The 26,251-nt window shown below is 30.5% G+C and overlaps 1 protein-coding gene across 14 annotated transcripts in view; it reads right to left on the bottom strand.

The window, feature by feature from the left end:
* The window catches only part of LOC129754131 (collagen alpha-1(XVIII) chain), an 875,414-nt gene that overhangs the window by 296,830 nt on the left and 552,333 nt on the right, over positions 1 to 26,251 (bottom strand). For 10 of the 14 annotated variants that reach the window (XM_055750000.1, XM_055749999.1, XM_055750002.1 and 7 more), the window contains exon 6: positions 10,230 to 10,301. The exons of the other annotated variants lie outside the window; for them this stretch is intronic. In XM_055750000.1, the coding sequence (XP_055605975.1) occupies positions 10,230 to 10,301 (72 nt within the window). The remainder of the gene's footprint in view (positions 1 to 10,229; positions 10,302 to 26,251) is intronic. 14 annotated transcript variants of the gene reach the window in all.

Raw genomic sequence — 26,251 nt, 5'->3', positions numbered from 1 at the left:
TCTTCAAAAAAGATGTTAAATTTATTATTGTATCAACAAGGCAATAAACAATCCTAATCATTCAGAAAATATTTTAATGGTTTTTGATCAATACTACTGGAATTAGGTGCAGGTTCCTACTTGACGAAAAAAAACGGGTTTTCACTATCTTGAAAAATTTGTTACTTATTTGTAACTATTTTATTCGTTTCAGTAATATTAAAATTGATAATTTTGTATGAATACTTTAAATTCAAAATCAAATCAATTCAAATGAGGTTCCAGAAGCATTATACTTCAGAAACTGATTTTGACAATCTTGTTTTCTACTAAATTAGAATGTTGTGTGTTGAACGTTGATTTTTTTTAAAGAAATAAATCGATAAATATAAAACCGCAATTTTTAACGAGAATTGGGTTTCAGATATTCAAAAAAATACAATAAATGTCCAAATCAAGATTTAGTAAAATATTCCACAGAATAATTATCGGCCTTATTGGTGAAAAGTGACATATTTCCGCAAAATTGTAAAATATCAGAGTTTTACAATCAGTCGAAATTTATAGCAATAATTCACTAAAATTTATCTCATATGTTCGCTTTTTCAAACGTATATATGAAAATCATTGAAATTTTGTTTTGAGCCTTGCGTTCAGGAAAAAAATGAAGATTTTTTCTTTGATTTTTACATCTATCATCAAGGTTATTAGAGTTTTTTAAGTACCAATTTAAAAATAGCAGACATACAAACCACGACAATTTTTTAACCAACATTGATTTGGTTGTTTTATGAACGGATGTATAATAAGTGTAGAAGGATATTGAAATGAGCACTTAAAGACAACTTGTTTAAATTTTTCATTATTCTTCTTGTTCAGTAAAATTCAAGGGGAAAAGAAGAACAGTGTGCAGCTTATATTGTATATTCATTTGCACCTGACCTCCGCCTCTCCTTTTTCTCTGTGAAAATGATCGCTTTTGTATTGCCTGATTTTTGAAAAGCCAGCTCTAGGACCATGCCTGATTTGAACAGAATATTTCTTAACTTATTTTTAAAGTATCCAGTTCACTTTAGGCAAAACCATTATAAATAAATAATTAAGAAATTTTGTCATTTTTCAAATCGTTCAATGCTTTATGAAAATAAGCTTGCTTTAGAAATATCGCTTCTAAAATTTCCTGTTTCTTCCGAATTTTTGATTTCATAAAAATCTTTCATTAAGACTTTTCTGATGACTGAACTAGACTGTACAGTTATTTAATTTCCGTCTTCCTAGTTTCATAAAGAATTTTGGATTTTTTTTCTAACTGCAAATAATTTTATATCATGAATCACAATATTATTGCCTTAAATAAGTTTCGGTTTCCATTTGTCCGAGTACTTTATTTTTTTGTTTTAAGATTAGTCGGTTTTAAGTTAATTGTATTGTTGTGTTCATTTTAATCACGAGTGAAACCTTAATTATACGGAAGCGTGAATGGGATAGAAGTTCATTTTGATGTTATTCGATTGGCTAAAATTTTAGAATTTTTGTTTTAAATTTAACAGCATTTATAGATTAAACTCATTAAAAATTTATTTTCAGGCTGTGGGAATTAAAAAAAAAATAAAATCTTTTTACAGCTAATTAGAAAATCAGCCATTCATCAACCGCAGTTAAATTGTGAAGAATCTTTATTTGCAAATCACTCGAATAAGTCAAAACTGAAAGAAAAAAAAAACCCAAAAATCCCAAACAGTCAGTGAAACCCTCGCTGAAAGCAAACCATTTCGGACCAGATTTGGATCACTTCAGATACACTTTCTACGCAACCGATAGAGCGGCAAGTTTCTATTCTTATGCATGCTTCAAGTGCAGCAGACTCCACTTTTCTCGATTTCTGCTCTTCCGCTCGGTTGAGTACTCTATCGAGCGAATACGAATCAAGGGAATCAAATCAATATTCATTCGGGAGAGGGCGACTGCGAAATGGAACATCAGCATACGTTTACATTCATATGTTCATATATGTTGGCATGGCAGCCCTTCGACTTTCTGAAGGAATGAGGAGAGGGAAAAACTGAACAGCGAATCAGTTTTATGCTAATTTGATCGATGCACGTTTTGTTGATTTTTGGCTGAAATTGGTTTGACTATTTACTAAAACATCTAGGAATCGTTCAAATTGTTAACTGATGTAAAATTATATCTTTCAGATATTCACTGTAGATGAAATTTCTAAAAAAAAACCATTAAACTGAGCAAAAAATTCTGTAATGTAAGAAAATGAAAAAGTATCTTTCTGCAATTTTCGACAATTTTTTCAAACCCCCATACTTTTCAGTCTCAAAATCATTAAGTTGGGCTCCGAGTAAAAATAGAAACCTGCAAATAGAAAACTTTTTTCTCCAAATATTGATCATTTGCCCCGGTGGCAATCCAAAATCGGCCAAGCGTCCGATTCTCAACCCACAAAAATGAAAACCGGGGGACGGAAACGGAAGGGGCGAAAGTTCACAAAAGCGATGGCGCTTGTTGAATTCCAAAATCCGGGTGGCATGCGGCACGACGATGCGTGACAAAACTGCCTAAATACACGGGCACAGAAAAAGAAAAAAATATGGACCTGATCTGACTGGCCCAGGCCAGTCCACTGGAAAAATCGAAAAACGTATACAAAACAACTTTCTCTCTAGAGGGCACCAATGAATTGTAATGGATTTTCCCCCGAAAAGGTGGACCGATTTCGACCGAGCTTCTTAGTTAGGCAGTTGATTCTTTTCCCCGGCCCGGGTCGGTTGGAAGTAAATAAAAGTTACCTTTTGGGAAAATTTTAAATTCCACGAGCATCGATGGAGATAAACGATTTTAGGCAACAGCAGCAGCCGGTCAATTTGCTGCTAGGGTAGATTGAAGGAGATATGGGTCGAAATCATTAAATTGAGTCCACCTTTGGGATTTGTGGCTGGCTAGCTTAGAAATAAGACAGTTTAAAAAAAACATATTCTAAAATGAGTTTGATTTTTCTTAAAGTTTTAAACTTATTTGTTTTGATCATACGACTACAACTCATAAGATTCCAAAATTATATTTTGTCCCACATGCGCAAACAGAAAGGTTTTGAAAGAAAACAAATATTTTAAATTTTGTATTGATTTTGTATAGATTCAATACAGACATGTGGTTTTAATTCAAAGTTTATTCAAGGTTATCTAACGAGTACATATTAAGAGTTCAAATCTGAACAAACAAAAAAGTTTGAACTTACAAATTTAATTTTTGAATAAATTCAATCAATTTTCTTTCGAAACAATGTTGTTTCAATATTTCAAGCAATATCTTACATTCAGTCTTCGTGTAAAATGCCTTAGAAACTGTTATTTGTGGGATTTCAAAAAAACATTTCTGGGTAATCTTCGCCTCCTTTTCAAGTGTATGTATTGTGTCATATATGTGTGGTTTAAGTCATTTGTGTGTCATATTTTTTACTATTCTTGTTACAACTTCCGTGTAATTTTAAATTATTTTTGGATCATTTTGGTGTCATTTTTGTGCCATTTTTGGGTCTTTTTGAATCATTTTCAGGTCATTTCTGTATAATTTTTTATCATTTTTGTTTAATGTTTTATCAATATTGTTTTATTTTTTTTGTTATTTTTTTTTCACTGTTGTTTCATTTTCGTGCATCACTTTTGTGTCATTTTTATGTTATTTTTTGTGTCATTTTGTGTTATTTTTGTATGATTTTTGGACAATATTTTTATCATTTTTTTAAATTTTTGTAACAATTTAGTCCCTGTATGATATTTTTTTGTGTTATTTTTGTTTTATTTTCGGGTATTTTTGTAGTGATTTTCATGTTTTTTTTGTTTCGTTTTTGCTTCATTTTTTGTGTCATTTTAAGGTCTTAATTAAATCATTTTTGTGAATGTTTTGGATCATTTTTGAACCAGCTTTTTGCTAATTTTCAATTTTTTTAGGTTATTTTTAGATCATTTTTGGGCCATTTTTCGGGTTATTTTTGGGTCATTTTTTGTTTGTTTTAAGACCATTTTTGTGTTAGTTTAAGGTTATTTTGGTGTGATTTTTGTGCCGTTTTTGTCTCATTTCTGTGCCATTTTTTTTATTTTTGAATCATTTTTTTTAAATTTTCATTTAATTTTAATTTGTTATTGTGGGTCGTTTTAGGCAATTTTGATGTCTTTTTTGGGATATTGCTGACTCATTTTTGTAATTTTTGTGTTTTTTTTTATTTCAGTTCTGTGCCATTTTTGTGTCATTTCTGTGCCATTTTTGAATTTTTTTAGATGTCAATTGTGTGTCACTTTTGTGTCTTTTTTTGTGTCAGTTTTGGGTCATATTTGGGTCATTTCTAAGTCAGTTTGGGTCAGTTTTTTTTGTCATTTTTGTATCAATTTTATATAAATCTTGTGTCATATTTGTGTCATGTTTGAGTCATTTTTGTGCTTTTTTTTTAATCATTTTTGTGTCAAGTTTAGGTTATTTTTGGGTCATTTTTGGGTCATTTTTGGGTCATTTTTGTGTCATTTTTGTGTCATTTTTGTGTCATTTTACTGTCTTTTTATCGTTTCCGAATTATCAAAAAAAAAACTTTATAATTATTTGGCCATTTCTGGATTGAGCAATTTTTTTTCATTTTTGGGACATTTTTAACTAATTTTGGTAATTGTTTAAGTTTTTGTCATTTTTGTGTAATTTTTTTGTTATTTATTGTTAAATGTGTGTTAGTTTGTGTCATTTTTGAGTTATTTGTATCATTTTTGTGTCATTTTTGTTTCATTTTTGTATCATTTTTGTATCGTTTTTAAGTCATTATTTGTGTTTAATTTTTTTTAACAATTTTGTGTTATTTTTGTTTATTTTTGGGTCATTTTTGGGTCACTTAAATGTCTTTTATGAATTATTTTTTTTGTCATTTTTGAGTCATTTGTGTTTCATTTTCACAACACATTTTTGTCATTTTTGTATTATTTTTGTTTCATTTTTGAACCATTTTTTGTCATTTTTATATCATTTTCATGACACTTTTGTGTAAATTTTGTATCATTTTTTTGTCATTTTTGTGTCATTTTTGTGTCATTTTTGTGTCATTTTTTGTGTCATTTCAGTGACATTTTTGTGACTTTTTTGTGTCATTTTTGTGTCATTTTTGAGAAATTTTCGTGTCATTTTTGCATCATTTCTGTGTCATTTTTATTTCATTTTTTTGTTGTTTTTGTGCCAATTTGTGTAATTTTTGTGTCATTTTTATGCCATTTTTTTTATTATTTTTATGTAATTTTTTTTTCATTTTTAGGTCATTTTTGTGTCAATTTTGAGTGATATTTGTGCTATTTTTGAGTGTTTTTTATGTCAGGTTTTGAAATTTTTTTTGGTTATTTGTGTCATTTTCGAGTTTTATTATGTCATTTTTGTAATTTCTGAAGAATTTTTGTATCATTATTGGATAATTTTTCGTCGATTTTGTGTCATTTTTCTGTTGACATTTTTGTATAATTTTTGTGTCATTTTTGTGTCATTTTTGTATCATTTTTGTATTTTTTCTGTGATATTTAAGTGTCATTTTTGTATCTTTTTTGTGTCATTATTGTTTAATTTTTGTGTCATTTTTTTATCATTTATGTGTCATTTTCGTCTAGTTTTGTGATACTTTTGGGACAGATTTTTATCACTTTCGTGTCAATTTGTATACAATTTGTGTCATTTTCGTTTCATTTTTGTGCCATTTTTATGTGATTTTTGTGTCAGTTAAGTGTTATTTTTATGCCATTTTTGTGTCATTTGTGTGTCATTTTTAAGTCATTTTTGTCAGTTTGTATTATTTTGTATCATTCTTGTATTATTTCTGTTTGATTTTAGTGCCATTTTTGTTTCATTTTTGTGTCATGTTTGTTTCATTTTTTTGTCACTTTTGTGTCATTTATGTATTATTTTGATATCATATTTGTATCGCTTTCTATCATTTTTGTTCGATTGTTTTCACATTTTCGTTTCATTTTTGTGTTATTTTTATGTAATTTTAATATCATTTTAATTTTATTCTTGTGTCAATTTTGTGCACTTTTGCATTATTTATCATTTTTCAATCATTTTTGTGTTACTTTTGTGTCATTTTTTTATCTTTTGAAATATTTTCTATCATTTAAGTATAATTTTTGTGGATTTTTTGTGAAATTTTGTTTCATTTTTTTGTTATTTTTGTAATTTTTTTCAAAATATATTTGTAACCTTTGTAATTTTTGTAATTTTTGTATTATTTTTGTTATTTTTGTAATTTTTGTGCAATTTTTGTCTAATTTTTGTGTAACTTTTGTGAATTTTTTGTGTTATTTTTGTGTATTTTTTGTGAAATTTTTGTGTAATTTTTGTAACATTTTTGTGTTTTTTGAGAAATTTTTGTAATTTTTGTCAGTTTTGTCATTTTTGTAATTTTTGTAATTTTTGTCATTTTTGTCATTTTTGTCATTTTTGTCATTTTTGTCATTTTTGTCATTTTTGTCATTTTTGTCATTTTTGTCATTTTTGTCATTTTTGTCATTTTTGTCATTTTTGTCATTTTTGTCATTTTTGTCATTTTTGTCATTTTTGTCATTTTTGTCATTTTTGTCATTTTTGTCATTTTTGTCATTTTTGTCATTTTTGTCATTTTTGTCATTTTTGTCATTTTTGTCATTTTTGTCATTTTTGTCATTTTTGTCATTTTTGTCATTTTTGTCATTTTTGTCATTTTTGTCATTTTTGTCATTTTTGTCATTTTTGTCATTTTTGTCATTTTTGTCATTTTTGTCATTTTTGTCATTTTTGTCATTTTTGTAATTTTTGTAATTTTTGTAATTTTTGTCATTTTTGTCATTTTTGTCATTTTTGTCATTTTTGTCATTTTTGTCATTTTTGTCATTTTTGTCATTTTTGTCATTTTTGTCATTTTTGTCATTTTTGTCATTTTTGTCATTTTTGTCATTTTTGTCATTTTTGTCATTTTTGTCATTTTTGTCATTTTTGTCATTTTTGTCATTTTTGTCATTTTTGTCATTTTTGTCATTTTTGTCATTTTTGTCATTTTTGTCATTTTTGTCATTTTTGTCATTTTTGTCATTTTTGTCATTTTTGTCATTTTTGTCATTTTTGTCACTTTTGTCACTTTTGTCATTTTTGTCATTTTTGTCATTTTTGTCATTTTTGTCATTTTTGTCATTTTTGTCATTTTTGTCATTTTTGTCATTTTTGTCATTTTTGTCATTTTTGTCATTTTTGTCATTTTTGTCATTTTTGTCATTTTTGTCATTTTTGTCATTTTTGTCATTTTTGTCATTTTTGTCATTTTTGTCATTTTTGTCATTTTTGTCATTTTTGTCATTTTTGTCATTTTTGTCATTTTTGTCATTTTTGTCATTTTTGTCATTTTTGTCATTTTTGTCATTTTTGTCATTTTTGTCATTTTTGTCATTTTTGTCATTTTTGTCATTTTTGTCATTTTTGTCATTTTTGTCATTTTTGTCATTTTTGTCATTTTTGTCATTTTTGTCATTTTTGTCATTTTTGTCATTTTTGTCATTTTTGTCATTTTTGTCATTTTTGTCATTTTTGTCATTTTTGTCATTTTTGTCATTTTTGTCATTTTTGTCATTTTTGTCATTTTTGTCATTTTTGTCATTTTTGTCATTTTTGTCATTTTTGTCATTTTTGTCATTTTTGTCATTTTTGTCATTTTTGTCATTTTTGTCATTTTTGTCATTTTTGTCATTTTTGTCATTTTTGTCATTTTTGTCATTTTTGTCATTTTTGTCATTTTTGTCATTTTTGTCATTTTTGTCATTTTTGTCATTTTTGTCATTTTTGTCATTTTTGTCATTTTTGTCATTTTTGTCATTTTTGTCATTTTTGTCATTTTTGTCATTTTTGTCATTTTTGTCAATTTTGTCAATTTTGTCATTTTTGTCATTTTTGTCATTTTTGTCATTTTTGTCATTTTTGTCATTTTTGTCATTTTTGTCATTTTTGTCATTTTTGTCATTTTTGTCATTTTTGTCACTTTTGTCACTTTTGTCATTTTTGTCATTTTTGTCATTTTTGTCATTTTTGTCATTTTTGTCATTTTTGTCATTTTTGTCATTTTTGTCATTTTTGTCATTTTTGTCATTTTTGTCATTTTTGTCATTTTTGTCATTTTTGTCATTTTTGTCATTTTTGTCATTTTTGTCATTTTTGTCATTTTTGTCATTTTTGTCATTTTTGTCATTTTTGTCATTTTTGTCATTTTTGTCATTTTTGTCATTTTTGTCATTTTTGTCATTTTTGTCATTTTTGTCATTTTTGTCATTTTTGTCATTTTTGTCATTTTTGTCATTTTTGTCATTTTTGTCATTTTTGTCATTTTTGTCATTTTTGTCATTTTTGTCATTTTTGTCATTTTTGTCATTTTTGTCATTTTTGTCATTTTTGTCATTTTTGTCATTTTTGTCATTTTTGTCATTTTTGTCATTTTTGTCATTTTTGTCATTTTTGTCATTTTTGTCATTTTTGTCATTTTTGTCATTTTTGTCATTTTTGTAATTTTGTCATTTTTGTCATTTTTGTCATTTTTGTCATTTTTATCATTTTTGTCATTTTTCTCATTTTTGTCATTTTTGTCATTTTTTGTCATATTTCTTATCTGAATGCTGAATTTTTATTTGAAGATCTCTTTTTTTCCAGAATTTTGAATGCCATTTCAAATTTCTATCCTTATTTATCGTTTTTTTTTCAAAAATTTGCTCATCCCGATATCTTTATACGAGTTTGTGAACATCCTTTAAAAGATTACTTTTAATTGAAAAGATCCAAATTCAATTAATGAAATGAAACAACTCAATCAAACTGACATTCCTCATATTCTTCAAACCGATTCGCTCCCTTTCAGCAAATGAAATTGTCAACTTCCAGGGAATGCGAGTGCCAATAATTGGCGTTCGAGAGAGGGAAAAAGAGTGAAATTCAAAGATATTGCTGCTGAATCTGCTTCTGTTGAACCAAAATCAATACCGGCTCCGAATTTCTAGACAAGTAAGTGTCTTCGATACAGCGCGTTTCATTTTTTTTCTCGTTTTCCCTTCTTTTTTGCACTTAGAACAAATTTGCTCCAGCCATATATTCCCATCAAATATATTCTTCACATTTGGCATTCAAGACTGCAGCATACATTTGGGCGCGGGCGGGCTAAGAAGTGGAAAGTGAATTGAATATTCAGTTCCACGTTGAGCACGCGAAACAAGAATTCGTGGAAGGTTAAACAGCTAACTCGCTGGAGCCACTACTGAACTGGTGAAGGTGAAGGGTTCCAATTATCCTTAGTAGCTAGGAAGGCTATAGGATGGAAATTTTGCTCATCCGAAGGAAATTTTTCCCCTTAGCTCCCCCCAGAGATCAATGAATGGAGGTAAAAATACGAATGAACCATAATAAGGTCGCTTACCCTGTTGCTCGTATGCTTTTGCTCCTGTGAATGTGCTTTGCTTTGCTTTGGGTACTCACCGGATCAGCCGAGCGGGTAATGGAAATATAATAGGACGAATTCTCGATAGTCGTTTGTGCGATCTTCTTCGTGCTTTGAGAACGCACACACAACACACTTTCTTTAGTCTGAGAGTGGCGTTCGAGAAGAAAAAGGGGGAAAAATATGTCGCAAGCTTCAAGAACCCGTCCATTGTGCTACTGAGGAGTTAAAGGACCTTCACAATCTATATCGAGAATGTAGGATAACCCGTATGAATATAATTTCTGAAATTTATTCAAAGATCAAAATAATCGGAATGTGCTTTAAGGGAATAATGTAAGAGCGTTCTACGTCTTTTATCTGCAAAACTCAAGTTCATGAATTGAGGCGTTGGATCTGTATATGACCTTTGACTTAAAAACGTCCCTGAGTGTTTGTTAAAAATTTTCAATTTTTTCTCACATTATTTTTTCATTTAAAACATTTTTTTCTGTTTTAAAGTCTAGTTAAATCCATAGGTTCAATAAAATATAATTTTCTTGAATTTATCTCATGAATCAATGTGGTATCGATGTTGAACATTTCGAAAAATTATTAGATTTTTCTTACTTTGGGTTAAAAGGCTAAAAGAGGTTTTTCATATTACAAACTATCAAGGTTAGTTTTGTTAGAATCGAATTTTGAATTTCTTTTTTCTTATTTCGTGTTAGGACATTATTGTTGGTTTTTTAGAAATTATATTTAAACTTAGTCTTACTCATATAAATGTACTTACGGTTGCAGTTCGGTTACAGTGCGTTTTGACAATCTCCGGATTGCCGTACAGCTTCAGGAACAGTAGCGTTCCCTGGAGGAGAAGAACGAACAACACTTTCAACATTACGAGGTCTTAAAAGGTTTTTATCAAGAGAATCCAACAGAGAAATACTGCCAACGATGCCGTAGATTTCCAGTGTTCAAACCAATTCCATAGAAAGAGTTATCCTTCTTCAATGTTTTATACACTCAAATTGTTTTAAAGTTATGTTTCTGTCATCATAATTTTTTATAGTTTATAAAATTTTTTCAGAATTTCTGAATTTTACTCCATCAAGCTGATTCCAGTTAATGTCAGCTTCTGTTTTTTGTCCGAACTAATATTGCATCTAAAAATAAGAACCAAAACTAAGCCCGTAATCAGATTGATTGATAAGCTGCCGCACATGTGTCAATTTCGCAAATTGAGAGGCCTGATTATAGCGTCAAACTTCCGCCATACTAACTATTCAAGGCAGCACTAGCAAATTTGTATGCTCTGAACGGTGGGCAGGATATTTTCGGAAATCCCACTCAATCAATTGATGATGATTTTGATGATACACTAGTTGAATTTTGTTGAAATGTATTAAATATTCATAACCGGCTGTCAACTGCCACTCTTAATCCTCCCATGAATTGACGTTTTCAATCTTTCACACATACCGGAAAAATACGCCGACCAGTTTACAATTCGGGAGGTGCGGGAGTGCGTGGGATTAATTGGTTCACGCTGTTTTTTTCAATGGACATCGGAATGGACGTTTTCACCGTTTGGGATTAATTGTTGTACCATTAGAGAGCGAGGATTAAAGCGGGGTGAATTGCTCTCGATGATAAAAAACCAATAGCTTCTCTTCAAAGGCACGTATAAAACAGAAAACTTAAGTGGTTTCAAGATGCTAATTGAAAGATAGATAATTAATATTTTATTTTCATTTATGATTATATATGTGAAACAAGTGAGAAACCAAGTACTCGAGGGCCAGAAAAATTTTTCAAGAAAAATTCCTATAGATACATTCTTATCAGAAATCGGGAGATTCTTTTTAAATCAACTACGGATTTATGTGTTCTAAGGTGACTAAAATATTATCGAAATTAACTAAAATTTGGCTAAAGCACTGGATAAAATCGGTTTACCCACTCAATTTCAATACCTTTTTTTTGCTTCTTAATATATATTCTTCTTTAAAAAATTCTTAATCTTTAAATGTTCTTCAAAAAAGAATATCACTTTAACCAGCAATTAACCAGCATAACTTTCGGGGATTCAATTTTTTTCAGAGAAAATATTTCACTATTAAATGTTTTGCTTGAACTACAAAGCTTTAATGCAAGATGAAAAATTCATATCTGGCTCGAATAACTGGAACTAGATTTTATTTTCATTGTCAGTTACATTTTAATTACAATTTTTTTTACGGGATGAACAAAATTTTGAACAAGGCCAATATATAAATTTAAATTTCTTTATTGTAATGTGTATGTTTTGAGTACGAATAAAACAATTTTTATTTCCAATTGAACAACTTAAAATTGATAATTCGAATGTACTCAAAATAATTTATCTATATATATAAAAATGAATTTCTGTCTGTCTGTCTGTCTGTTCCCTATAGACTCGGAAACTACTGAGCCGATTTGCGTGAAACTTGGCAGGTGGGGGTATTGGGGGCCGGGGAAGGTTCCTATTATGGTTTGAGACCCCTATCTCTAGCAGGAAGGGGGGAGGGGGTCTCTCAAATAAAAGTAATAAGTCTTCATAGCTCTAGAACTGATTAAGCAAATCATACCAAACTTGGCATGAGTGGGTTCTTGGGTACGAGAAATGTTTATAAGAATATTTGGTACCCCTCCCTCTTTTCAGTGGGAAGATATGAAGGGAGGAGGGGCCTACCTTACAATTTTTCACATAACTGGAGGACTATTCTAGCTAATCGAACAAAATTTGGCATGGGAGGGTAGTGAAATACGAGAAATAGTTTCATGATTATTTCAGAACCCTCTCTTCTTCCATTGGAAATACAGGCAAGGGGGGGGGGCCTTCAAACCCTATTTTATTACCTAACTTGAAAACTTTTCAAGCAAATGGAGCTAAATTTGACTAGGAAGGGTATTTGGGTACGATAAATAGTTCTATCAATATTTGGTACACCTCCTTCTTCCAGTAAGCAGATAGAAAGTGGGGAGGGGCCTCATTTACAATTTTCAGCATAACTGGAAAACTAATCAAGCAAATGGAACCAAATCTAGCGTGGGCAGGTTTTTGATCACGAGAAATGTTTCTATGATATTTTCAGACCCCTCCGTTCTTCAAGTAGGAAAATTTTAAGGGAGGAAAGTGCTCACATACAATTTTATACATCACTCGGGAACTTACCCAGCAAATGAAACGAAATTTGGCACAAGGAATGTTTCTGTGAATATTCGGTACTACTGCCTCCTTCCAGTTACGTGGTAGAAAGGAGAGAGGGGGCTCCTTTACAATTTTTCGCATAACTCGAGAATTAATCGAGCAAATGGAAACAACTTTGCTATGGAAATGCATTTAGATACGTAAAATGGTTGTTTTCTTTTTTGGAACTTCTTTCTCCTTCAATTGGGGATACAGTTAGAGAAGACGGGAGCTCACATACGATTGTTTTGCATAAACCAAGAACTTATTTAACAAATGGAACCAAATATGACACGGGAACAATCATGCAATCGAGCAAATAGAAAAAAATTGGGCATGGGAGTGTATTTGAATACACGGAATGCTTGATCTTGACTCCTTCCTACCAGGTAGGGGATAGGTAGGAAGAGAGTCTCCGATACAAATTTTATAGCATAACTCGATAACTAACAAAGCAAACGAAACCAAATTTGGCATGAGAGGGTATTCGAGCACGAGAAAGGTTTTTTTTCCGGTGGTTTAGCACAGCACCCTTCCCTTCATTCAGTGGAACGATATAAAGTGGGAGAGGATCACTCATACAATTTTTTTTTTCATTTTTCGATAACTAATCGAAAAAATGGAACCTTATTTGCATGGGAGCATATTTGTGTACGGACAATGTTTCTTCGATGGTTTGAGACCCCCTTTCTCCTGCCAAAAGGGGAGAAATTGGGGAGAGGATCAACCATTTTTTGAATAACTCGAGAACTTATCGAGAATGAAACCATATATGACATGGGATCGTATTCGTATACAAGAAGGGTTTTTCTGATGTTATGAGAAAAACCCTTCCTTCCATTAGGGATGAAGGAATGGAAGAGGGGGTCACTCTCACAATTTGTATAATAATACGAGAACGAATAGGTGAAATAAGTGTCCCGTTACAATATTTTGTTACAAAAAATGTTTCTAGGATAGTTTGATACCTTCTCCACATTAAAAAATGACAGCGATGTTTCCATATACAAAAAAATATTTTGGAATAAGTTTTAAACTAATAAAGCAAAAAAATCCAGAGTCATGAAAAGGATTAAAACACTGAATTTAAAAAAATTATTTAAGATTTCAAAATAAATAAAGTTGCAATTTCATTTTGAAAAAAAAAACATTTACATGATTTTGAAATTGAATTTAGAATGTTGAGCAAATCAATGCAAAAGTTAAATAACCAGGTACCACAAATTTCAATAATTTTAGCACACCGGGTCAGCTTGTAAAATATAAATGTTTCTTTTAAAATTGTAACAATTTTGCTGAGGGTATTTGAATTTTCCAAACATAGAAAACAAATTAGGCCGGAACAAATTACATATCCTTCTTTTGTCACTTGGAGTTGGAACTTTATCAGTGTGGGATCATGGCGAGGAGGGGGGAACAATAAAAAATAATGCGAAAAACAAACAAATTGGAATAAATTGCATGAAATCTTGTATACAACAATATTGCATATTATATCATTGCACAAAACCTAAAAATCAATTATTTTTTTATCGATAAATTCAATAAAATCAAGAATACAAAAGGTGAAATTACTCTTATCTTCCAAAAATTTGTTGTTTGATCTTGTAATCTTTCTGGTACTTGTTTTTTTTTTCGAAATTGACGTAAAATACTTCAATCTTTCTTTATTTTCCTTTTCGGGTTGTATGAAAATTAGGAAGAAGGGGGGGTTAACAAAAAAGAAATTGATATTTGTTCCAGCCTTACATAAAAAATAATTTTAGGACTAATCAACGAGAATTGATGGTCATTTTTTTTTTTTTTCATATTTTGGGATAAATCAGCTTGATTAAAAAAAAATGTTCACAATGTAACCAACGTTTTAAAATGCCTTTTGATGAAAAAAATCTGATAATAGTATCAGCTTTAAACATCAAGTTTTTTTAAAATTTGCAAAAAAGGTATATAGAACTAAAATTGAACAATTGAACAGAAATAAAACGATCAAACACATAATGCCAATTAACAAATAAAACAGGTAATTACGCTTCAAGCTTGACAATACAAATTTGAAATTAAAAACATTTTGCATAATGAAAAAAAATCTATACATATAAAAAACTTAGCTATTAGTGGCGTTGCATATTTGAAAATTTCTGTCAGTCCTGCTTTAAAGCTTGCCCATTATCCCGGTTTTATCCGGACTTGTTCGGATTTTTACAAAATCTTTCAAAAAAACTCAAATTGTGCTATCATAATTTTCGATTTTAGAGTTTGAGCCATATAAAGTGTGTCCCACATAAAATTGCATTACAGTAAAAACGCTGTAAAGAATTACCTAGTTGACCGATTCTTTCCTAACTTTCAGACAACAAATGGTTTATAGCATTTGTGGTATTTTGGTAATTCTACTTGATTTTAGTTCAACGACATATTGATACAATCGTACATAAGGCCCAACAATACCAACAAAATTGCGCAACATCTGAAAGCAGCTTCTTTATACAGAATCCTTCATTTTTGGCATTTCATTCGTAAAATAAACCTATCTGAGACGCTCACTGAGTGCCTGCTTCAAAGTAGCTCAGTATTTTTCAATGGGTCTTAGTTCCGGTACTTTGAAAGAATTAATGTTCTTGGATTCAAAAATTACTTTTTTGGCATCATATCACTTCAGAGCATTCTTTGAATAGTGGAACGAATGAAAATAAGTCAAAATGATGCAGAAGACCACCTTACAGCTTATTTTGAACCTTCAACTGAGCAAAGAATGCAAATTCAGCTGCAGAGAGCTTTCGAAGAAAATTTTAAGTAAATTGAGTTTTTTCAAAACAAACATCATTTATGGACCATTTCGAATTAATCTTAACCCTCCAAAGCCGTTCAGGTCAGTATGACCCGAAGCTCAGATTCAAAGCATTCGAATATACTGAGGAACTGAGATTTTTTAGAAACCATATATGTTTGTGTTGTGTTTGTGTTCGTTTAAAAAAAATTAACGAGAAAAAAAAATAAAATTTGGGTTTAGAAAATCGGTTCATTTAGAAATAAGATACAGCGAAGCAAAGATAAAATTGAATGTCTTTGTTTTGAGTTAGATTTTTTTCTTCCGGAAAATCCGGAATAGTGGTCAAAATGTTCATTGGACCCTCACATATTTATAAATTGTCTAATAGATGTATTCTTGACAATCCCAGAAATCAAAAAAGCCCTCAAATACTGCAAAGTTGTCAGAAATTGTAATCAATTAAAAAATATAATTGTTTTTTGGGACTTTTTTCATTCGGAACCAACCAAAGACCACCTGGTAAAACAAATTCACTTCATTTTCATATATTAAAAAACTAGAATAAATTATCTACACAATGAATCCAATATCATCAAAATCGGTCAACATTTGCGGCCACGGGGATAAAACAAATTATGAGTCAAATTTTCCCGTAACAGATATTTCGCGAACAGCTTTGGAAGATTTAATTTAACGATGCCCCCAAACATGATAACAAACAAGTAGCTAATGAGAAGATTCCAAAATCGTATTTGTGAGGAAAATCGATCCAATAGTTATGCAGATGGATTGATCCAGAAGATTGCTAAAATCACTTATAAATGCTAACATTCTTCATATTCTACGTAATGAATTCTATATATATTATATTTATGTCATATTTATCAATGATCTATAGAAATATTATCAAAAATGCACAAAAAAAAATCAAAACCGTTTCAGTCAAAACTTTGTAAGGAGCCGCTCTGTCGTTTTCTGAGCCAAGTATAGAGATTCTGCCTAAAACTGTACACACTCGCTTGAAAATTCTATCTTCTGTTGAAAAAAATCATTATGACCCCTTATCTTCTTCTGTTGATTTTCAGAATTTCTTAGTAACGTTTAAATACAAAACAATTGTTTTTGAACGTCCCATTGAAAGAATTGAGTATTTTTCTGAAGATTTGCGCATAATAAATTTGCCTCATTGTTCATTGATTCGCTTTATGTTTTTCAATTTTAAACGTACAAAAAAAATAAAAAAAATAAAAATACCTCATAAACTTCACACTTTCAGTTTAGCTTTCTTTGTGTAAATTTTCAAGCAAAAATTCAGAATAAGTGATTTTCTACAGCATTCGCGAAGTTGAAGAACGTTTATTTGGAAGCCTCTAATCAACAATCTGCTGATGTGTTGTGATGATTAAGTTAAAATACTTTAAGAGTTTCCTTCTTGATTTTAATTTGATTATTTAGTGTGTTTGACCTAAATGGCCCGAATATTGTCCGGATTTTAGGTTAATATTTAAAATTTTCAATTCCAGGATTTCGCTAGGTTTTAAGATAAAAATGTTTGGATTTGGGCGGTCCAGATATGTCCAGGAAAAAAATGTGGCAACCTTATGCTATAACAAATATAAAATGATCAGGAAGAATATTTACTGACCTTCTGAAGCCGTCACACGATGGTTTGAATTTTGTATGTTTAATTTTTTCATTTTCATAATGAACGTTTCAAAATAATATAATAAAATAATTTTAACATTTTCTCCAAGATTTTTCAAATTTGTCACAATTTTTTTCAAATTTGTTCTTCAATTTTCATTAAAATACTCAAAATTGTTTGATTTCATCCTCCAAACAATCCGATTTTCTTTAAATAATATTTCAATAATTTAAAATTTCCAACCATTTGATTAAGATTGTCATCAAATGTTTCATAAGTCTTTAAAAGTTTTCTCGAAATAATCTTATTTTTTTTTTGTTAAAATTGCTTCAAAATTGTCACGAAATTTTCTCAACATTGTTTCATATTAACTCGAAATTGTCATGACATTGGATCAGAGTGCCCTACAATTGTCTATAATCATCAAAACTTTTTTTGCAAACTATATTCGGATTTATTAAGCTGTAAATCGTATCGACAAATAAAATAACCTAAGATAATCCGATCCGTAATGTGTTAATTTGGTCAATCGAATGTTCAAATTTCAGACTAAGTTTGGTGATTTTTTTGTTCAAATTTAAAGAATTTTATTTACATACTTTGACGTTCGAAAGAAAAATACAATTTTCGAAAAATATATAGAAAATAGCAAAAACATAATTTAAAAAGCACTTTCATAAAAGAAAAATTTTTGAGCGGATGCATGAAAATTGATGAAATTTTCAGTGATACTACCTAGTAATATAACATTCACATGCTCAAAATTTTGAAGCGATCTGTTAAGTATTGAGATAGCCTCGAATAAATAAGTTTATTGACTATAATGTATTTTTTTTGTTGACGTTCTTCATTCCCTTGTGCTTGACCTTCAAAATAACTTAAAATTTTCTATTTGTTCCGAGTTCTGACAAGATAAGCAGATTTTCGTTGATTGGTACGTATCCAGATCCAACAAAAATAGAGTATTAACATTGAAAGACATTGAAAAGTTTTATGGAAGGAAAACAGACGCTTTTGTAGGCATTTTTTGGTATATTTGGCCGATTATTGTGCCAATCGTTATGTACCACTAATCGATTTGCATCTTCCACAGATCATCAGCCAAATTTAGTATTAGATTTGTTTCTTTTATTTTTCTTGTCGATCTTTCATGGAACATTCAGGCGAGTCTTTTCAAAAGAAAATTTTTGACAGGAAATCCGCCAGAAGCCTCTCAGAAATGTTCGTATCGACATACTTCACGATATTTTTCAAAATTTCGCCGTATTTTGTTTATTTTATTAGTAGACAGCTCTTTATCATTCAGGCACGATGTTTGGCGATGTTTTTTTTTCCGTTCGTGGGCGAAACATACAGAAACATTGCCCTACTTCACTATTTCTTCAATTGAAAGGTTTGGATGGCGCTTTGTTAAACCCCTCACTTCCCATACCTTCATTGAATTATTTATTCTCTCTTATATTCAAATCATAACTCACTGTTGGATCATTGAATTATTTATTCTCTCTTATATTCAAATTATAACTCACTGTAGGATCCTCTAGGACTTCTTTAACGATTTATCACATGAATTTTGGTCGCATACTTGATTCTGAGCTCAAGTCTTACAATAGAAAATTCCTAGATTTTTCACGATACTGACCAAAAATAATGATTCATGAATTTATTCATGAGACGCTTTCTCGAAATCTACTTAACAGACCCCTACTAAATTTTGCACATGTTAACACTTCATTACTAGTTAGTTTCACTGAAAATTTCATAAATTTTCATCCATTTGTTCAAAAGTTATTCACAAATGAAAGTGTTGTACTTTTTTTCCGAATATAGTCCTTATGTTGATGCTTGCAAATCGATTTGACTCTAGATTTAGGAAATATCAAAAATTCAATTTGATTGAAAAGTTCTATCTATCATTTTTTTTTGTCAAAATTACCGTATTTCTCAATATTGAAAGAAATAAACCATAATAACATTTTTATAACCTTTTTCTCTGAAATCAAATTAATTCACGGTTTTCGGAAAAGTTGATCTCGGAATGAAAAGTTTAAATTTTCTAGTATTTGTAATGTTTTCCAGTTCTGCCAAAAAGGGCACTGATTGGTAAAGTAATTTTTAACCTTTTTTCAAAGGTTATCTAGAAAACAAAAGAAAAAAACTAATTGAAGATTTTGAATCAGTGCTCTCAAATAAGTGAAAGTTAGCGCTTAAGCTCTTTGCACCTTCAAATAATGCAAATTTTGTTGCCTTATGTTATAGTCATTTTATGATATTTATGTCATTTGCGACTTAATATCAACGTTGTAACTGGTGGACAGTTATTGAAAAACTTATCCAGTAAATCTGCCTTCGATGATTACTCTTGGACTCGAACTTACAGACTCCGGCTCAGGAGGCAATAGACTAGCCAACAGAGCTATTTCACAAGCCACAATAAACTTAAATTGTAGAGATTACCTTGTTTATCAAGAAAAGGGTCGTTTTGTAATTATTCTACTGTCGATTTCGAGGCTTTAGTTAGAATCGTTTCAATTAAAGTATCATTTTTTATTTTCGAGGTTTTCCGTTCCCCTTTAGTACGATTCTTGTTTCATCTACAGTAATGGTTCTTCAGTCGATTATTTCTATGATTTTTTAATTGTTTTAACATTCAGATTGATAGGTTTAAAAGAATTTTCGAAAACCAACTCTAATTCGCAATTGAGAATTCCCATAAAACTACTGATTACACAGAGACACAACAAAGTCACTTCTGGCCCACTTGAACAGATTCATCCTCCCGGTCGGGCTTCGCGTAGTACCAAATCAATTTTCAGACACACATGCCACGTTATTCCAGAACTAGATCCGCAATGTATCCCACAAACGCTTCCAATTAGAGCAGAACTTTATGGACAACACTCAACGATTTTTTTCTTGATACAATTTTTCTCACTGCTTCAATCATCCACCTCAGGGTGGTTCAAATGCGAAAAGTTGCCGTCAAATTCAATCAACCACATTCCACAATGTCCGGAACTATTCGCGACGCGTGCCGTTTCAATTTTTTCGCGCCGCGTTTTACGTTTCCGTTCCCGATTCCGCGGATCAACGAAATTCAAACCGTTTTGATTGGCTTGCATCACCACGCGATCGGAAGCTCTCTTTGAAACTGACTCCCGCCTCCCGGTCACTTTCTGAATGAACCAGAATCACTGACTGACTGACTGACCAAAGAGGTTTTTCTGGGTTGTCTAGGCGGCTGCTGGGCGCGTGGAGTCTCTGGTGGCCATTCGTCTGTCCAAAAGGTCATGTGCGAGCGAGAAGTACTCGAAGTAGGTATTCCACATTTTCAATCGGCCAACCGAAGAATGAAGGAAAAAAACACTCTACAAGTGTAATGCTGCCTGCATGCCGACATCGCTCTGGTGTTTGTTTTGGTAAACATATCGTTCGCTGACCGTTTGCTTCCTCAATCGGCAGGGTTTGATTCCAAAATTCTTGGAATTTTTGAGAAATTTATTCGACGAAACAATTTATCAATCGATGTTCGATTCTATGTTTGAACAATCTTGTCTGGTTTAATGTCGGCGATCAATTGAAAAAAAATCTAGGAATGAAATCGTCATACAATAATTTTATAGAAAAAAATTCATCCCTGACTTTTGAGGCCGATTCCACCAATAAGGTGTCAACTCTCTCAAGTACTCATCTCTTGTTAGCATTTTTTATCATCTTCATCTCCAACGTTCAGTTGTAGGACTTGTAAAATTGATTGCTGCTGCTGCTGCTTCCAAACAGTTCAACCGGCTCTTTTTTCCTTCTATTTGTTCACAACTGACCATACGGAACATATCCTAATGCCACAAATAAACATTACCTAACCCCACAAAATTTGATGATCGACCCGGACGATACTTACTACATGTTTGTATGAAGCAGAGCAATTTGATTTGGGTAGGCGGAAGAAGGACCGAGCCCCAACTTCAGCAGCTTGTTTGGGGTACGTTCGGTTGGATAAACCAACAATCTATGCATGATTCTGTTGAAGCTGATCGTGTGACCGGCTGTTTGTTTGCTTACTGAAGAAATCACGAGATGGTGACTAACATTTCGATAAAAGTTTCTGGATAATGTTAGGTTGAATCATGGAATCGTAACGAAAATTTAGTCAAGTCAGAAAGACAAAGTAAGAATTGATTTTTTTTTTAAATTATTGGATAAAGTGGCGAAAAAACGGAAATTTATTCGACTTACTGAAGAAATGTTTATAAGGCGACCGTGAAAAAACCAATTGGTAATTCAAATGTTTAATATCAAAAGGGGGTTTGGGGGTTAAAATCGGCTTAGACTTCACATCATGACTCATAATTTAAATTCTGATCTGAAATTTTGATGTGAAAACGCATTGAAATTTGGAAACAGATTCCAAATTCAATTTATTTTTGAATGCACTTTCAGGTGAGATTCAAAACTCAGGTTCAGATTGAGATATAAAATGAGTTTAAAATTATAATAAAAATATCAAGAAGCCTCTTTCGTAGATAAATTCACATCTCAAAAGTTGGCAGACTCATAAATTTGATAGGATGCAATTTCATAATTTAAACTGATAATCACAAATGATTTGATTGATTGATTGATTGATTTGATATTATTTGCTGATGTTTCAACCAGCCAATATTTTTACATTTAAAATTAATTCCGTAACAATCCTTTGAATGATTTAAATTTTTTTAATGAAACATTTTATAAAAACTAATATTTATTTTAAAAAAAACCATCCACAGGCATATACTTTAAGTTAAATTATAAATATTTGCTGATAGAAAAATATGTAATCTTCACGTAAAACAATCTAGAAAGTCAAATTGCAAACTAAAATCTTGAATTTGGATCAAGTTTTTAAGAGTCAGACTTGCAGTGCAGGTTTTAATCTTTTACTTTCACTTTTGATAATTTAATTTATTTTCATCGATGGTTCAGACCTTAAAATTTGATCAACAGATTCTTAGGTTAAGCTTATCTGATTACAGCAAATATGCTATTTGTTTTATTTATTTTCAGAGGTTTTAAATTTTCTGTTGATTCGGTTCTTGATTTGAGCGTAGTTTTTTTTTTAAATTTAAGTTTCCTGAATGAAACTTTCTTGTATGCTTTATTTAAAGCTTAATCTACCAGACTTTCGAGAAAATTCAAGATTTGAAACATCGATGCAAGTTATTCCTGTCATTTGTTACCTGAAGCTTCATTTCAAAAAATAGCTTACCATTTTTCAAGATGTTAAAACGTTTTTTAAAAAAAGTTGAGATTGAATGCGAAAAACTGCATACCTATTTAAAAGAACTGTATGAAAAAAAAAATAATTTTTTCATCCATGAATTGTTTGAGCGAAATTGTATTGAAAAAAAAAAAAAAAAATCAGTGACCAAGCCCGTCCCCCATGAGGCTGTTCTTCCTTCGGACCTGGATATAACAATTGATTTTTTTTACATTTAAAAATTTTATAACTCACTCTTGTAGAATTCCTTAAGCATCTGGACCGTGATAAAAGTTGTGTAAGGGCTGAATCAAAGCAATCGAAAGATTCCTTTTAATTTAACCACGGTAAATGAAAAGTTCATATACTAGTATTTCGATAGCAACTTACTACCTTCTTCAGTGAACTTTTTCGATTATCGAACGTTATCGAAAACGTTCACTGAAGAAGGTAGTAAGTTGCTATCGAAATACTGGTTTATGAACTTTTCATTTACCGTGGTTGAATTAAAAGGAATCTTTAGTTTACGCTGTTGATAATAAAGTACGACTACAAGAAAAAACGTGTGTAAATAATGCACTTTTCTTAAAAAAATCAAATTGTCAAATTGTCAAAAAATCAAATCAGTTTCAATTATTACAATCATGTTCATTATGGCATTTTCTCAGTTTCCCAACTGAAATGCTCCTGTTTTCAGAAAATTTATTGTTACTTCGAAGCAAAGAAAAATATTTGGTTTTTTTAAAAATAAGTCATTAAAATAAGTTTAGTATCAATTTAAATGAAATAAAATTTAATAATTCAAATTTTCATAATTCAAATTGAACCAAATTCAGTTTAATTCACGAATTCCAAAAAGTTACATTTAAAACTAATTTCATGAAATCTTAAAGGTATTACCGAACAAAAATATGAAAAATTTCTAATTATTCAATGCGGCATTTTTCTACAGCAGTGATATAGACAAGATAATTTTGTCAAATTTTTAATTACTTTGCCTTACCAAAATGGCATGTGTTAAAAATAAATTGCTAATGCTTTCTCGATGATTTTTGATGCATCTTGGGTTAACATTATTCCAATAAAAATCGTTAAACAAGTGTTGAAGTTTAACAAAAAAGGTTAGCGAGAAGGATAGAAAAAAATAGAATAAGAAAAACATAGAAAATGTTTTTTTAAATGGAGAACAATACTTTACATCGTATAATACTTACGTATAATGTTTAGAGATGTGACCTCGTAAAGAAGAAGTAAAATTACTTGGAGAGTTGGTATTATTCATCTCCATTCATGAATAATAGGTTTGACAGCATCTTCTAAAAAGATTTTTTGTATCGATTAAAGCCGTTTGAACATCTTTGATTCTTCATTGCCCTTGGAGTAAGGATTGCCGATTACCCGCATTTATGCGGCTGAGTTAATCAGGTCATTTTTTGTTTAAAACTCTGGGGCATTTGATTTGGAAATTTTTCTATGTAATCTAACCAGTAATAATTCGAAATATCAAGTTGAAGGTGAAGAAAAAAAAACATCACATTTCCTTTTTTTTATCGAATGACGTCAGCAGCGTTCAAATCGTTTTTTCAAACTCCCAAACAAAAATATCCCGAATAGGAATTTTTAAATAACGTGAACAAAATCGTGCAGAATACAAACTTGTTTTTAAATATTTTGGCAACTGAACCAGAACGTAGTTTGCTTTATATTTCCACTTTACTTTGAAAACTCTGGTATATCTAAATGAATCCAGGAATCTGGAATGCTTACTCTTCACTATATATTTGGTACCGTAAAACGGGGTAACTTTGATCACCTGGGTAAATTTGACCAACAATAAACTTTTCCACATTATCATCAATAACTCAGTCTATAGTTTGAATTTTTGAAAACTGTTTTCTACGTTTGAAAGCCTAATAATTGTGTATTAAACAGGCAAAATTTGGTTTGTATTTGAAATTTTTTTCTGTTAGTTAAAAATCTAATTTCAAAATCTAAAAATATCTATTTTTCCAAGGCTCGCAAACAAACAGCTTTCCTGATGATACTCAAAAGCATTTAGAAGCAAACGTGTTAATTAATGCGAAAGAACAACATTTTTCCTTTGTATATGAACTGTTTTAATGCTATTTTTATAGTTATTTAATAATAAATATTTGATATTTAAAAAATAAGAACATTTTCCAAAAGTAAGCCCGTATTGGACAAATGGATAGGAACACTATCAAATCTTTAACTTTGAAGAAAAAAATTAAAATGGAAATACTGGGAGGGCCTAGGAATGTGTGAAGATAAAATTTCATTTGTATTTTGAAACTCAAACTAATTAGCAATTATAATAATTTTTGCCCCCAAATGTATCATAGCATCATAGTTATTTTTTCGATTAGAATTATTTAAAAAAAAACATTAAAAATCAAGGTTTAATTGATAAACAAGCACATGTAAATATTAAAGCTTAGTTCTTTTAGAAACGGGACACTTTCTTCTGCTTCTAGCTCGTTTACTAGTTATCTGATATTCAAAATTTGGACAACATTTTGCTGCCTGTAAAAAGTACTATTCGACCTATTTTTTTTTCAAAATTTTATATTCGCGCGTTTTTGAGTTATTCACGCAAGAGAAAAAGAAAAAAATAGTATTGCACAGTTTTCTTCAAATTCCATCATTATTATATTGATAGCTTACAAAACCGTTGATAATTCACAGAAATACTGTGTGTTAGTGGTGGAAAAGTATGCAAACACTGTCAAAAATGTCCACAAAGTTCAAATCAAGCATTGGAGTGAAGCACATGATCGGCAACTACGGTTAAGAGTCATCAGGGAAGTCAAGTCTCATACCAACCTTTTTAATTTTGAATAAGCGAAAAACTAAGTGTAGATCGCTGAAATTTCCAAAAAAAAAATTCTCCGATAAACTGAAAGTGTTGCCTAGTGATAAGTCATTCAAACCTAACCTCAAACAACAATGTTTTGGATAGTTCCAGAGCTCGTAAGCTGTATAGCCGGTACCGAGGCTATGAGACAGATGATTTTTGATGAACGACAAAACTCATGAAATACCCTATTTCAAACAAATTCCAGCATTTGAATCCTATTCCATGTCTGCTCGTGGCAAGGTCCCGAGCATATTAAAGTATATATTTGCTGGTTGTTTTGTTAAAAAAATGTATGATTTTCTAAAATTCTGATTCAGTGGAAAAAAACGAAAATTTTCAAAACGAAAACTGTAGTTTTCGTTGTTTTTTAAAGCCTAAAAAGAGTAATCTTGTTTGTACTCTTCGCAATCTACGATCATTACCAACGGATTTTACTTTAATTTCAATCTCATGATGATTTTACTTCGTTACTGTCAGATTTTGCCAGCAGAAACTCCATTAAAAAGGCTTTAAAGTGGCTCCAAAATTATCAAGTTTTGGCAATTTCGAAACAGCTGTATCCACTAAATTGGCCTCAGTTTCTTAAAAAAAATTAGTGGACCGAAAAGTAGCAGAAATTGAAGGAGGAGGATGTAGCAACCAAAAATACAGATTAGACGGAGTATAAGTTTGAAAATCCGATCAATATCATAACTGAAAAAAGTGTGCACCGGCCGACGAGAGGTACCAAGAATAAAGTAGAAATTTTTCTTTAAAAAAACGAAAAATATTTTTTTCAAATTTTTTCATGAATTATCATAAGATTAGCTTCATTTCCTTCAAAGAAAGTATTTAGATCAAATGAATGGTTATTTGAGATACACGCATTTGTAACTGTCCCATTTCTAAAAGAACTAAGCTTTATGAAGGTATTTTGTATCCTTTTTGATCAAGAAAGCTCGTTAAAACCGTTAAAATAGAGGCTGATGAATGTCAAAGCGTCAAATTCTGAATAGAGACGAAAACGATTTTTAAATCAAATTTAAAGTAGTCTAATAAATTTCTGCATCCAAGATTTACGTTCATAGGAGTC

Source organism: Uranotaenia lowii, chromosome 3 (genome assembly GCF_029784155.1).
Source record: "Uranotaenia lowii strain MFRU-FL chromosome 3, ASM2978415v1, whole genome shotgun sequence".
In the NCBI taxonomy this organism is placed as follows: domain Eukaryota; kingdom Metazoa; phylum Arthropoda; class Insecta; order Diptera; family Culicidae; genus Uranotaenia; species Uranotaenia lowii.
The sequence above is the reverse complement of the archived record's forward strand: the minus strand, read 5'-3'. Positions and strand labels throughout refer to the sequence as shown.